The sequence below is a fragment of the Serinus canaria genome, chromosome 5 (assembly GCF_022539315.1).
Source record: "Serinus canaria isolate serCan28SL12 chromosome 5, serCan2020, whole genome shotgun sequence".
In the NCBI taxonomy this organism is placed as follows: Eukaryota; Metazoa; Chordata; class Aves; order Passeriformes; family Fringillidae; genus Serinus; species Serinus canaria.
In genome coordinates, this window is record NC_066319.1 from 23,488,195 (window position 1) to 23,501,570 (window position 13,376).

The 13,376-nt window shown below is 39.7% G+C and overlaps 1 protein-coding gene across 2 annotated transcripts in view; it reads right to left on the minus strand.

Moving 5' to 3' along the window:
• Nucleotides 1-13,376, minus strand: part of CSTPP1 (centriolar satellite-associated tubulin polyglutamylase complex regulator 1) — a 79,001-nt gene that overhangs the window by 45,727 nt on the left and 19,898 nt on the right. For both annotated transcript variants that reach the window (XM_050975192.1, XM_030240796.2), the window contains exon 3: nucleotides 8,443-8,573. In XM_050975192.1, the coding sequence (XP_050831149.1) occupies nucleotides 8,443-8,573 (131 nt within the window). The remainder of the gene's footprint in view (nucleotides 1-8,442; nucleotides 8,574-13,376) is intronic.

Here is a 13,376-nt window from a genome sequence, read left to right on the forward strand (position 1 = left end):
TTGTGCAGGTAGACAAAAACACAGTTATCTCTCCACTTAAAATGGTAACTCCTACTACCAAGGCTATGTCAAAGACTTAATTACATGTGTGAAGGAGACACATGTACTCTTCTGTTCATGCTGAACACACATTCACAGTCTTCTTCCTCAGATTGCAGCTACACTGCTCACAGCAGCTCAACACTCAACTCTAGAGATGCTAGAGTTTATTCCACAGAAATGAGCACAGACACACCATAACAACACTCCCCTTATGTCCACTGATCTGCTGAGACAGATCAAGTAGGCTCAGGCTGCTGTCAGAGCAATATAGCTCTGCAACATCCAGGTCCCAAGCTAGTATTTTGAGATAGTGCTGAATTGTACCATATGGAAATACAAACCCCAAGCTTAGTTGTCTATGTAAACATTGCATTACACAGCACAGACACACATTTGAAGCCAACAGCATGGGCAGAAATATGCTTTAGGGCTCACAGAGAAGGGATGAAGATAATGCAGTTTAGGTACTTTCACCTCTCAGGGCAGACTAAGAGCCAACACTGGGCTAAAAGCAAATGTGGGCTTCACAGAGACCCTTCTCATAAAACCTCTTTGCAGAAAGTCACAGTATAAGGAACTGAGACAAAACAAGATTTTCATCTACTTTCTCTACCTCTCCCTTTCAGCAGCTCTGCTGCTGAAGAATAGATCAGAAAATATCATAAAACATATTAATTAATGAAACTAAGACTTCATAGACATTCTACTAGATGATCACCTATGCATATGAAATGTACTGATCATCTTTTGAGACATTCACAAGTGAAAGAAGAGATAGACCAAGTTTATCTAATATAAGAAACATGGAGCATTCAGAATCCCAGGCCATGTCAAACAATCTAGAACCAGTTTTGTTCCAGGGAACTTCCCCACAATTTGTAATACTAACTCTTCAAGACTACATTGAAACCTAAAAAAGTCGTAATTAAAAAAATTAATTTCAGTTGGTTTGAATAGGAATGCTGTCATAGGGATGGGAAGCTTGCCAGAAGACTGCAAAGCAAATAGTAATAATAATTACCAGTTGAATTTTAGATAATTGCTTAGCAGAATGCAACAATGATCACTGCTTATTTAAATGTTTTGCTCAACTGGGACAAAAAGCAAAGAACATATTAATTTAATTTGCCAATGACACAACCAGTGAAGAAGTGTCAAAAGACACAAAATAGCCAGAAAACATTAGAAAACAAACAGAAACATTTACTGGTTTTAAAAAAAAATCTAGCGAGATACACATCTGGAATATGAAATTGAAAAAAACCATTTGAATATTAAGAAGAGCTGGTGTATGCTCAGAGACAGTTGAAAAGGAAATATAATACTGGGGTGAAAAATAAACCCAAACCGGATTAGACAAGAAGGATTTTCAGTATACTACATTTAATTTTACAAACCACCTGGACAGAATGACATGAACTGAATTCAGGGAGAGACTAGCTGAAGACTCCATCACTGACCCCCTTCTACAAATGATCACCACAATGCATTTTAGATCTATGTAATGCAGACGTTTTAACTTACAACGGCTTGTAGATATATCTCACCATCTCTAAAATGTAATCCTCTACTTATTTCTCCCCAGCTTCAGAAATCCTTTGTCCTGATACTCCAGAGTCATGAGTGCTTCCAGGCAGAGCTACACTGATAAATCATAAATAGCAACAGCTGTAACCGTAGTGCGAAGGAACTACGATGTTAGTAAGGTTAGAGATCAGTCATTTCAGCCAAGGCTATTTTGCTGCAGAATGAATTTCCAGAAAACACAGCTAACTTATCTTTAGGACATGCTGTGAGACCTCACTGATTCATAAAAGATTTCCTAAAATAACATGGTATAAAAATCTGATTTGGTTTTAGTAACAAAAAGGAAATGAAAAAAGATTCTGATATTTATTGTGATCATCACCATATTGTTCTAAACATCTCACTTAGTAGAGGTTGGCTAAGCTAAAAATGAAGATAGTCTAAAAGCTTAAAAAGGTGGGAGTAAAAAAAGTCAGAGTAATTTAATATAAAGAATAACATATGGAAGCATTACAATGACACTAGCAAAGGAAAGGATTTTGTAACCTCAGGAAAGTAATCTTGTTGGCAAAAATGCATTAAAATAGCATATTTCAAAACTGAGCTGGGAGAACAGTCGTCCATTTAGCTCTTCTCCATCTCCAAGTTGCATGAATTATATAGATAAGACATTTCTTTAATTTTTGTAAGGAATCTAGCCTTCCTGGCAAACTCAAGTAGAATTAGTCATAGAGGCTTACCACTCTTCTCATTTCATGACATAGTTTGTGTGCTTGGTTGTGGTGAACCTCCCTATCCACAAGCTCCAGAGACAGCTAGGCTTCCAATTTCCTAATTCAAGTGTGCAGAAGCAAAGAGGTAGCCATCACACCATGTGATGAATGTGAAAGAAACCTGGTCATTTTATAAGATTTTATTTCAATATGAACAGTATCTTTTGTCTGAAGGGGAGGCAAGTGTCTGCAAAAAGGATTCTCAGGCATTATAGTCTAACATATACTTTCTGCAGCAGTTTTACATTTCAGTGCTAAGTCTAAGGTATCAAACAACAGCTATTTTTGCTGGAAGCAGTTCTAAATTGGGAGGGGGGGAGGTGCAAAGAAAGAAAAAAGAGAAAAGCTGTTGAAAAGCACCAAAGAAAGCTGGGGCTCTAGAAAAGAAGTGCCAATGGTTCTGACTGAGCTTTCTGTTCACTTCTCAGTACATCAGGCCTGGAACAAGTTTCTCAGTGCAAAATTTCTCTAATTGGCTGGAAAGCATTTAAGGAAAAATCTTTCTTTTTAATTAAAAACAGAAAACCAACAAGACATGAAAGCCATGGGGGTTGGGAGAGGCATATGTTGACCTTATGAGGCTTCACAGCAGAACTCTGCAGGGGCCGTTTAAACTGAGAAAGCACAGTTTTAATTAAAGAGTCCTGAGGAACAGACAATTCAAAAGAGCAGGTCAGATAGATTCCAAGAGGTCAATTTAAGCACAAGCAGGGGGAAAACAAGACTTCTGGCCATTCTGCCTTCCTCTGGGAGAAATCTGTTGCTAACTGATCATTATACTTCAACAAACACAAGCTGTCCTCTAACCACCCCTGTGAGCGTTGCGTATCATTGGTACAAGTTAAAAGGAGGGCACCAAAGGGTTTCAGTGAATGGGGTAACAGACTCACTGGTGACCTCTCACTAGTGGGCTTCCATAGGGCTCCATCTTATGCCCAGCTCTCAACATCTTCATAAATGACCTAGATGCAGGACTCAAAGGAATACTAAGTAAGTTTGTCAATGATACTCAACTGGGCAGAAAGGCCCTGCAGAGAGACTTCAACAAATCAGAGGGCTGAGCATTCATCAACCATATGAATTTTAACACGGGCAAGTGCCAGATTCTGCACCAGGGGTGGGGCAACCCTGGATGTGTGGACAGACTGAGGAACAAGAGACTGGAGGGCACTGCCACAGGAAAGGGACATGAGGATTCCTGGCTGACAGAAAGTGGATTATGAGTCAGCAGTGCCCTGGCAGCCAGGAAGGCCAACCCTGTCCAGGGGAGCATCAGGCCCAGCAGCACCAGCCAGGCAAAGGAAGGGATTGTCCCACTTTGCTCTGCACTGGGGCAGCCTCAGCCCCAGTGCTGGGGGCAGTTTTGGGTTCCACAATATAAGAAAGACATTAAAGTATTACAGATTGTTCAAAGGAGGGCTACAACGATGGTGAAGAGTCTGGATGGAAAGTCATATGTGGAGGGCCTGAGGTCACTTGCCCTGTTCAGCCTGGAGAAGACACTGAGGGGAAACATCATTGTAGTCTTCAGCATCCTCACAAGGGGAAGGAGAGGGGCAAGACCAGGGACAAGACTTGAGGAAGACATGAAGCTGAGTCAGAGGAGACTTAGGCTGGATATTAGGAAAAGGGTTCATCACCCAGAGGGTGGTTGGGCACTGGAAAAGGCTCCCCAGGGAAGTGGCAACAGCTTCTGTTCAAGAAGCATCTGAAAAATGTTTTCAGGCACATGGTGTGATTCTTGGGGTTGTCCTGTGCAGGGCCAGGAACTGGATTCAGTGATCATGATGGGTCCCTTCCAGCTCAGGATATTCTATGATTCTATCACAAGAAATTCTGTAAAGTATTTTTCACCAAGAAACCTCAATTTCTTGACACTGGATCACATTCATCTGTTTCCTTCTAGTCCTGGTATCACATTCCCAATGCATGGAATCCCAGATATGCTTATGTATACTTGAAAATAGAACTCTACATCTTACTAAGCTTCTAAACCCACTGTAAAATCCTGTAAAATGGATCTAGCATATCACCAAAAAGAAATTAGCTTAAGAAAAATAAACAAACAACCCCCCCAAACAAATTTTTCTTTACTTTTTGAAGTGTTAGCATCACATTTATTGAAGCTAGTAAATTTCCCTTACTATTCAGAGACAAAACTAAAAATAAATGGACAAATAAACTAAACAAAAGGACTTTAACAATCAAGTAACCATCAAGTAACAGAGCTAACATCATAGAAAAATAACATAAAACATACTATATTTCTCCATGAAGAGTTATTTCCCAGTAACTCAAAAGGATAAAGAGTTAAGTAGAAAAGCAACATCTACAGCAATTTCCCAAGAGAAACAGTAATGTTAGTGCATTTCAGTTACTGTATAATGGTTCTGCACACATACAGATTGTTACATTTAAGCATTGCTTGTGTTCAGACAGATTTCTCTATTACTGGGCATTTGAAAACTCATGGCTAGGTGCATATTCTTGGGTGAATGACATGCACTTTCCAAGTCAAGGCATGGTCAAGACTGACAGACAAAGCAGGAAATTTCCCTGCATCAAGGAGGAACAGCTACCAGCCAGATTAAGCAATCACTTAACTTATTTGTGAGATATTGACTACTTTTCTAAAATCCCAATAACACACTCAGAAGGGAAAATATGGGGGTTTTGTTTGTTTGGGGTTTTGTGAGTTTGTATAAGCTCACAAAACTGCATCATCTTACATCTTTAATATTCTCCCTTGCTTTCCTCCAGCCGGGTACAAGCTTTGATGTAAGTTATTTATTAGGTGGACTTACAACCTCATAGGGTTGGTATTTATGTCGTTTATCAGGGATCCTCTCCACAAATGGAGAAAATTAAGAAAAAGCCACCACCTACTCCTAAAACATGAAATTTAAATCTGGAATGAAATGTAAAGTAATTGAGAGGGGAAAAGAGCAGTAAACACTTTTATGATAAAGGAACAAATAAAACCAAGAACAGCCTAGAAAACATGGAAGTTAGCGAATGTACTTCTGACAAAGGAAGACAAAAGATGCTTTTATAGTTCTTCACAGACACAAATCAATGACAAAGAATGGAGCAATCCCTGCTCAGAAACAAACACAGAGAGAAAACTGGGGCAGATAAGAATCGTGCTGTAGAAAACAAAGGGTATATTTTCATCCTTTTCTGCACACAGAAATTCCATTGACAAAAAGTGACCATTTGATGAATAACACTTCATACACCTCACACAGGGCATCGAATGCAGAAATTCTAGTTCAGGTCTCAAAAGCAATATTCCTATGTTAGCCCAAGCTATATTGCTGCTAATTTCAGAAACAGCAGGTTGTTTGTCCCATGCTCTGTTGCATAGTATATAGCCATAAGAAGAATTTCTTACCAGGACTCCATAACTTACTTACCTCCTTGTGGTGGTTTGACCCTGACCAGGTGCCCACCAAAGCTGCTCTGTTACTCTCCCCCCTCAACTGGACAATCAAGAGAAAATATAATTAAATGCTCTTAAGGCAAGAGTAGGACAGGGAGAGATCATTGGCCAGTTACTATCACAGGCAAAACAGACTCGACTTGGGGAAATGAAATTGAATTTATTACCAATGAAATCAGAGTAGGATAGTGAGAAATAAAACCAAATCTTAAACCTTCCACTCAGCTCTCCCTTTTTTCTGGGCTCAACCTCACGCCTGATTTCTTTACCGCATTCCCTCCCTCAAGTGACACAGGGAGACCAGAAAGTTTGTCACGCATTGTCTCTGCCATTTCTATCTCCTTACTCTCTTCCCCAGCTCCAATATGGCATTCCATAGACACTCCTCCACAAACTTCTGCAGCATATACCCTCCCAAGGGCTGCAGCTCATCACAAACTTCTCAGAGTAGGTCCCTTCCACAGGGTACAGTCCTGCAAGAATGCACTGCACCAGCTTGAGTCCCCCATGGAGTCACAAGTCCTGCCAGCAAAGCCGGGCTCCAGCATGGGCTCCTCTTTCCATGGATCCACAGGTCCTCCCAGGAGTCTGCTTCAGCATAGGTTTCCCATGCAAACAGAGCTAAGAAAAAACATCTAGGTCTACTCTATGCCTGAGTGTGGTAATGACCATATTTCACCCACCACATTGCATAGGTTCAGCTTCTCAGTAAATGAGTTTAATTCTTAGGTGGCCATGAATGTTATGAATTCCTTTATACACAGGTATAACAAAAAAAAAAAAATCCATAGCAAGTAAAACTGAAATGAAAAATATCAAGGCTCTAGACTATAATTATGACTAGAGAACCACAGAAATTGGACTAAGTGGATGAAAATATTGACAGTAATTTATCCAAAGTGATGCATTTCTGTTTCTGGTTAGTGTAAAAATAAAATGTATGTAAATGTATAAATATACAGTTAAACATGTAATATTTACTCAGACTAAAAAGTGAAGCTAGTGGACTTCAAAGTTAGAAAAACACACACTGAACTCCTTTTAGGCCACAACCAGAGCTTAGCAACATCCAGCTGAGCTTTTGTTCCTGTGCTTATTACCCTTTCTCTTCAAAGTACCTTGGTGATTACACTTTCTTCTATGGCCTTTTCCATACTCACATAAACCTACTAAAAGTTAAAGGAGATATTAAGAAGCTAAAACTTGCCCATTCTTTCCAACAAATCCAGGTGCCCTTCATCTGGCTGAGGTTGGTGCTGGATAAATGAAGCCTGATGAAAACTTACACTGAAAGTAGTGCAGTGGATACTTTGCATTAGAGAGCTTCTTCTCAAGTTTTCAATATGGTTTACCACAAACAGCTGCAGTTCTGGTGGATGACTACACTATTATCTCTAACTCCCCCACAGAAATATGTTCTAGGAGTCTACATTTTATTTTTCCTGACTATGACCCGATCTCAAAACAGGTATGTCCTTACTGCATACTGTTAAATTAGTATCATATATTTTATCTCAAATCTTTAAAATATTATCCCTGAGCTAAAGTAAATTATTTATGACATAACAAAGTACCTCTCACTGGGAAGAAGGTATTACAGATAGCATAGTCAGGTACTTCAGCAGCTTAGTACAGATTTTGTCATTTTGACTATGATTGCTTAATTGCCAAAGATCTAGATGGCACACGTCAAAAAAGTCTTTATTCATGGTCTGGCAAACTCTGTTCATCAAAAGCAGAAGTGTTGCAAAGCTTAGCCAGAAGGCAAGGTTTTATCTATATTTAAGAGATGGTTCTTGTCTTTCCTGCAAGAAGAAATGAGACTGAATAGTCTGAAAAAAATGAGGCTTATAGTAAAAAAAAAACCATCAACATCCGTATTTGCAGAGCAACTTTCAGTGTATTTGCTTAAAATACTAAATTAAAAAGTGAAACAAAACATAATTTTAGTTGCATGTAGTTACAGGAGTTTATTTTGAACCCTGGCCAGTTCTGTAATACCTAATATACCAAGTACAATAAAAGAATAGCTAGACATGATAGCACAGTGCCGAGCATTTATTTTGGCACTGGAGCTTTTTTCCTTGTGGGCAGGGTTGGGGAAGAGGTCACACAGTTGTCAGTGGTCCCTCTTCCACAGCCATCAGAATTCTGCAGCATCATCTAGCTGTGGCAGGACTATTCATGCACCACTCAGGTGGCAGTGTTAACTGCCCCACACCACTATGAACCCAGCCTCCTGCAGGCTCCTAATGAAAGCACTCAGGAGCCCAACTGGCTGAGAATCTCAGCACCCCCTTCCCTCACGCTCCACACCGGATATTCTAACCTTCTCTGGGTGCCAGCCACCAACCTCCAGCACATTTTTTTCCCTATCCATCTCAATGCACAGGCCTACAATGTCCTCCCTCTGATCTACTGTTGCTTGACATGCTGTTCTGTTACAGAAGTAGCATTGGCAACAAGGTGCTTCTACACTGCTGTATTCTGGGAGCTATTTTTAACCATTCTACAGGGAAATGTGATGTTCTCTCCCCATTAATAAAGTTAGAATATTAGAATGCAATGTGAAGGACCAGTATTTGTAGTGCATTAATGGCCTGGCTAACGATTTTCATGTCAAGGTAACAGGACATCAGCAGATGCTGGAATACTTGCCTCCATTTTTCCCCACAGTTCGGAAACACCTCCAGAAGGTCCGAAGAAAAGATGCCCTGTTATGAGGGGTGGCTTGGACGAAGCTGAACTCACGGAACAAGATGTGTGTTCCTTGCCGCACGCTGTTAAAACTGTGGACAGAAAGTCAAAACAAGAATGTTAGAAAGCTGAACCAACATGAATATTCTGGGAACAATTGGAACAGCAGCAAGAAAACCACTGGCCATTACATTTTGTGAAACCAAATCTCCAAAGTTTATACCCATCTGTTCTCTAGAGAGAACTCTATTTGCAAAAACCACACATTGAAATTTAATTATAGGAATTAGAGGTTTGTGAAAGTAAAATTCATTCTAAAGAATCCCAGCAAGGAATGTCCAACACCCACTTATTTGAAAACAATCCATTGGAAAATGGCTTGCCAAGAGTAACTGTTGTTTATTTGACCAGAAGATGCCCTTTCTTTTAGTACCTTTGAACTTCACTGCTGTTTTCATTACAGTTTTTTTAAAGCCACAAAAAAGTCCTCTTTAAGAGAAGCCTCAAGGTGTCATTTCTAGGTTACTGAAAATTGACCATTGGATAAAATGTACTGTATAAAATTTACTGCAGTTGTGATGAAAAGCTGATTGGCACACCACTAAACAACAATTTCCACTAATGCATTTTGAAAAAAGTAATTGGTCATTACGATGAATCTTCAATTTGACACTCGTGTATTTGTATTTTAGTATAAATTTCTAAAATATGAGTTGTAAGCACTTTAGGCTAGCTTACAAAGGTTTCTCTGAAGTGCAAGAGGTTCTCCTTTGGGCATGGTAAAGCTCAACATACAAGAACAAAAGAAATGCAAATACAAACATTATATACCAAAAGGTATAATGACAGGGTTGCCTCAAAGATAGATTTTGTGCATTTCACTTGGCATCATGCAAGTGGGACAAAGCTTTGAAACACTCCAGAGAGATCATTAAAACATTCACTTGGGACAGCAGCTTAACTCTTCCCTCATAGATGAGAATTAATGAAAAGATACAAGTTTACTTTAATCACAGCAGATCCTCTCCATAGGTAGCATCTCCGAAACAGACAAAATCTGGTGGTCAGTGTGAACCCTCTCAGTCTGCAATTTTAAATCACCTCTTTTAATATAAAAACTTTAAATCACTTTATTCTTCAGAATACAGGAAAGGGTCTCACATTTGAAAGAGAATTATACCAGACAGACTTGAGCAAAATTTAAAAAGTCATGTAGCAACTGGGAGTGGGTGTGGGTGTGTGTGTGGAGAGAAGCCATTCAGATTTTACAAAAGGAATCACCATTTCTCATTTTTAGTATCCTGGTTCTCAAACATGTGTGAAGAAAGAGAATCTGTTGTCATGTGTTGAAAGGTAGTACAGAACACAGTTTCTAGCCCCCCTACCCAAAAGCAAATGTAAATAAAAGAAGTACAGTCACCTTATGATTAAGAAACTGTCATGACACTTGAATCCTGGAATCAGGAATATTCTTCCTCTAAATATCATGGACAAATACAGTGTTTCATATTTATGAAACCTTATTCATGCAAAGTAAAGCACAACCATTGTCCCAAGAGATTAAAGTAAATAAATAAATCATATGCTGGATCAAAATATGCCAAAATTACATGACTATCATTGCAAGCAAAGAGTATTCATTACAAAGTGCTGTCGCTCACTGCCTTAGAGTGAACAAGTTCAGAGTAAGGTAAAGTAACTTGCAAAAAGTCCCACAAGATGCCTGTGACAAAGCTGGAAATGGAATTTCAGATCTTCTCATCCCAAACCACAGCCTGTATGACTTTTTTCATTTCTGATCTGCATTGTTTCACTGATGAAAGAGGGATGGAGAAAAGAAGGATACAGATGAAATAGAAGAAACTTGGTGTAATAGAAGAAGGCAGCTTTCAGAAAGATAACAGACATAAGGGAGACATTTTGGAAGAGAAAGAAAATGAAGGCACAATGATACAATTAAATGCACCAAATTATGCTGCTCAGAACATCTACAGAACATGCAAATTTTGGAAGCAGATCCTGGCACAATTGTAATGGAAAGGTCCAGACATGAAGCCAAATTCACAGCAGACAGACCTACTAAATATCTCCTTTTTTTCTAATAAGCAAAAATCTCATCACTTGCATTTTGAGCATGGGATGGCTTTAAACCGACCAGGCAGAAGGGTATGACATCATTTGTTGCTAACTCAGTTAAAAGAGTGGGTGGATATGCTGGAACATCAGCACACCTGGATGTGCTGACAGCCAAGTGCCGCCAGCTAGCTGAGTAAAGGAGGATTTTGTTTAACTATACAGTGGAAGGATTTTCCCCCAAAAGCTCAAGAATGCAAGCCTGGGAGTCAGAATTTTATCCCAGTTAAGATGCTGCATTTCAGACACCCTACTACTTACATTCCTTTTTATAAGTGGTAAAAGTTCATCTCAAAGAACCAGCCCATGATGGAGCTATCCAGCAAGCAGCCCAATGACAAATCTATTCTCAGACAGGGTCAAGATCACTACAAGGGACAGGAACACTATATATTTTGAATAAACTATATATGTTGAAATTTTTAGATCATGGGTAGATGGGCAGTACCAAAATAATTTGGCCACCTTTTCTTTAACAGCTGCCCAGAGATGAAGTTACCATTAATGTGGCAATCTTACAGGTAAACATTTCGAGAAGAAAGAAAAATTATGACAACCCAAAGTTGTTACAGGTATTCAAACAGTAGGTAGGGCATATGACCAACACCCTACCTTGATTTTTATACATGCAAACAGATATTTTTTTCCAATATCTTTTGAATACAGAAAAGAAATAAGCTGCATTCAGAGGTTTCAGCAAGATATCAACAATAAAGGAACAAACATAACCATTAAGCTCAAGCATTCTCAGCAAGTTGAACAGCTGCTGAGATTCTTCCCTTAGGATTGCTCAGTCTTCCCTCTATCTGTCCTCCTCTCACTGAACAGCTCATACTGTTAGCAAAGTTAAGTGGCCAGAGCTTTTTAGCAGATTTGAAGAATAAAGACTTAGGACAAAAACCAGGGTACCTCAACAAGTTATTACTTTGTTCTCAATCATTTAGAAAAGGGTTTGGGAACCCAGCAGCAGGGAAAATAATTTTTCACTTCTCTGGTTAATTTCTCTTTTTCCTCTTTCAGGCATTTAAAGTGCAGCCATCTGCAAGAGATTCCTTCTAGAAGAAAGCTTTCAACAACTGTGCTAGCCTCCAAGCCTCCTATTGCAAACCTAATGATTGCTTCAGTCCTCCACATTACCAGTAAATAGAGTAGGCAAATTAGAAGAGTAACAACAGTTACTAATGATGTGATTTTATTTGTCCTGCTGAAACCAAGACTACAAATTGAATTGAATGTTCATTAGTTAACACCAGTTTACTATGAGCACTCATATTTCACACAGGAATTGTTAGGCAACTGGATACTCTGTTAACAAAACAGCTTTTTCCATTCACTTGTGAGAAAATCCTGAAGAAAGACGAGAGAAGAATAAAGCAAGGTTCTCAGCTGACGGGTATATCTAAAGAAATTCTTACAGTAGGGGCTTCAGGATGCCTTTCTCACTCCTTTCCTTCCTGTGCCCCAGAGCAGCCAGACCCCAGAACTGTCTCCTCCAACACCACTGCTGAGAGAGCTGCATCCTGCAGCACACCCAGGCTGTTCTTGTGGGATGGCACATACACGTGAGGGGAAGAAAAAAGGTTTGGGAGGAAACTGTGATAAAACAGCCCCAGCTCTCAAAAATGGCTGTGCTGGGAATCCCAGGACTCAGGTGCTGCTTCTCTGAACAGAGCAGCTTTCATGAGGCTTTGTCTTTTGTGTGTTTACATTTCGGCAACCTGCCAGAGTCCAGAAACTTTCAAGCACTCTTTTCAAACCTTTGGACTTCAAAATAGATTGTAAAAGTCCCAGGATGCTATGGTAACATCTCAATTGAAACCCATTACAGCAGCTAGCCTCTGCCTGCTGAACTCAGGCAAAGCCAAATAAGCACAATGCAGAGTCCCAAGTCCTCGAGAAGGATGGAAGAGCATGCCAGGACCCTGCTGTCCCCCTAGCAGGTGCCACCTTTAGTTACCATGCAAAGAGCTGAACAAGCTCACAAGACCCCTCCTCTACCAAATGGAAAACAAGGAACAATGACCATTTTTTCTTAATTGACAGCATTACTGCTTGCACTTTCCATCAAGAGCATGATGAAGAAAAAATTTTGAAGGCTTCTTGAGCATGAAGCACTCACACACACACACTCCCACACACCCTTCTCTTGCCAGCTACACAAGTGTCTAAGTCATTAAAGCAGAGTTGAGTATCTCAAGGAAAAATAAGGAAGTCTCAAATGCAAAGTTGCTCTTAGAGGCTATGTTCAGACTGACTGAAAGGTCTGTAGAGAAAAACAGTGCAGAGGATTTGATGTCAACATCATGAGCATCCCAGGATTTGTTTTTTCTTGACACATGCCCTGGACTACTTCTAAATCTAGTCCCATTGACTGAATGCTCATTTGCAGAAGGAACACATCTTCCCGTTGAGCTCCATCTGAAAGGAACCCAGAGCTCCAAGACTGCTTCATTGTGTGAACTAAAGAACAGTAAGTAGGGATAACCAGGAGTATTAGGATAGGAGACTGTGTTACAACGGGTAACAAATAACCAGCAATAGAAAATACTGAAATACAAACGGCTTTACAAAACAGTCAATTTCTATTGTTAAATAACTCATCCACAACAATAAAGCAACCCCAAATGACCAACTGCACTCAGCCCAAGGCTATGCTCTGAGATAGCAAAGTGAGGCTTACCTTGCCTAGAAGGAACCCTGAGAGGGAACACTTAAAACTGGAAGCATAATTGGGTAAAAAAAAAAAAAAACAAAACACTATT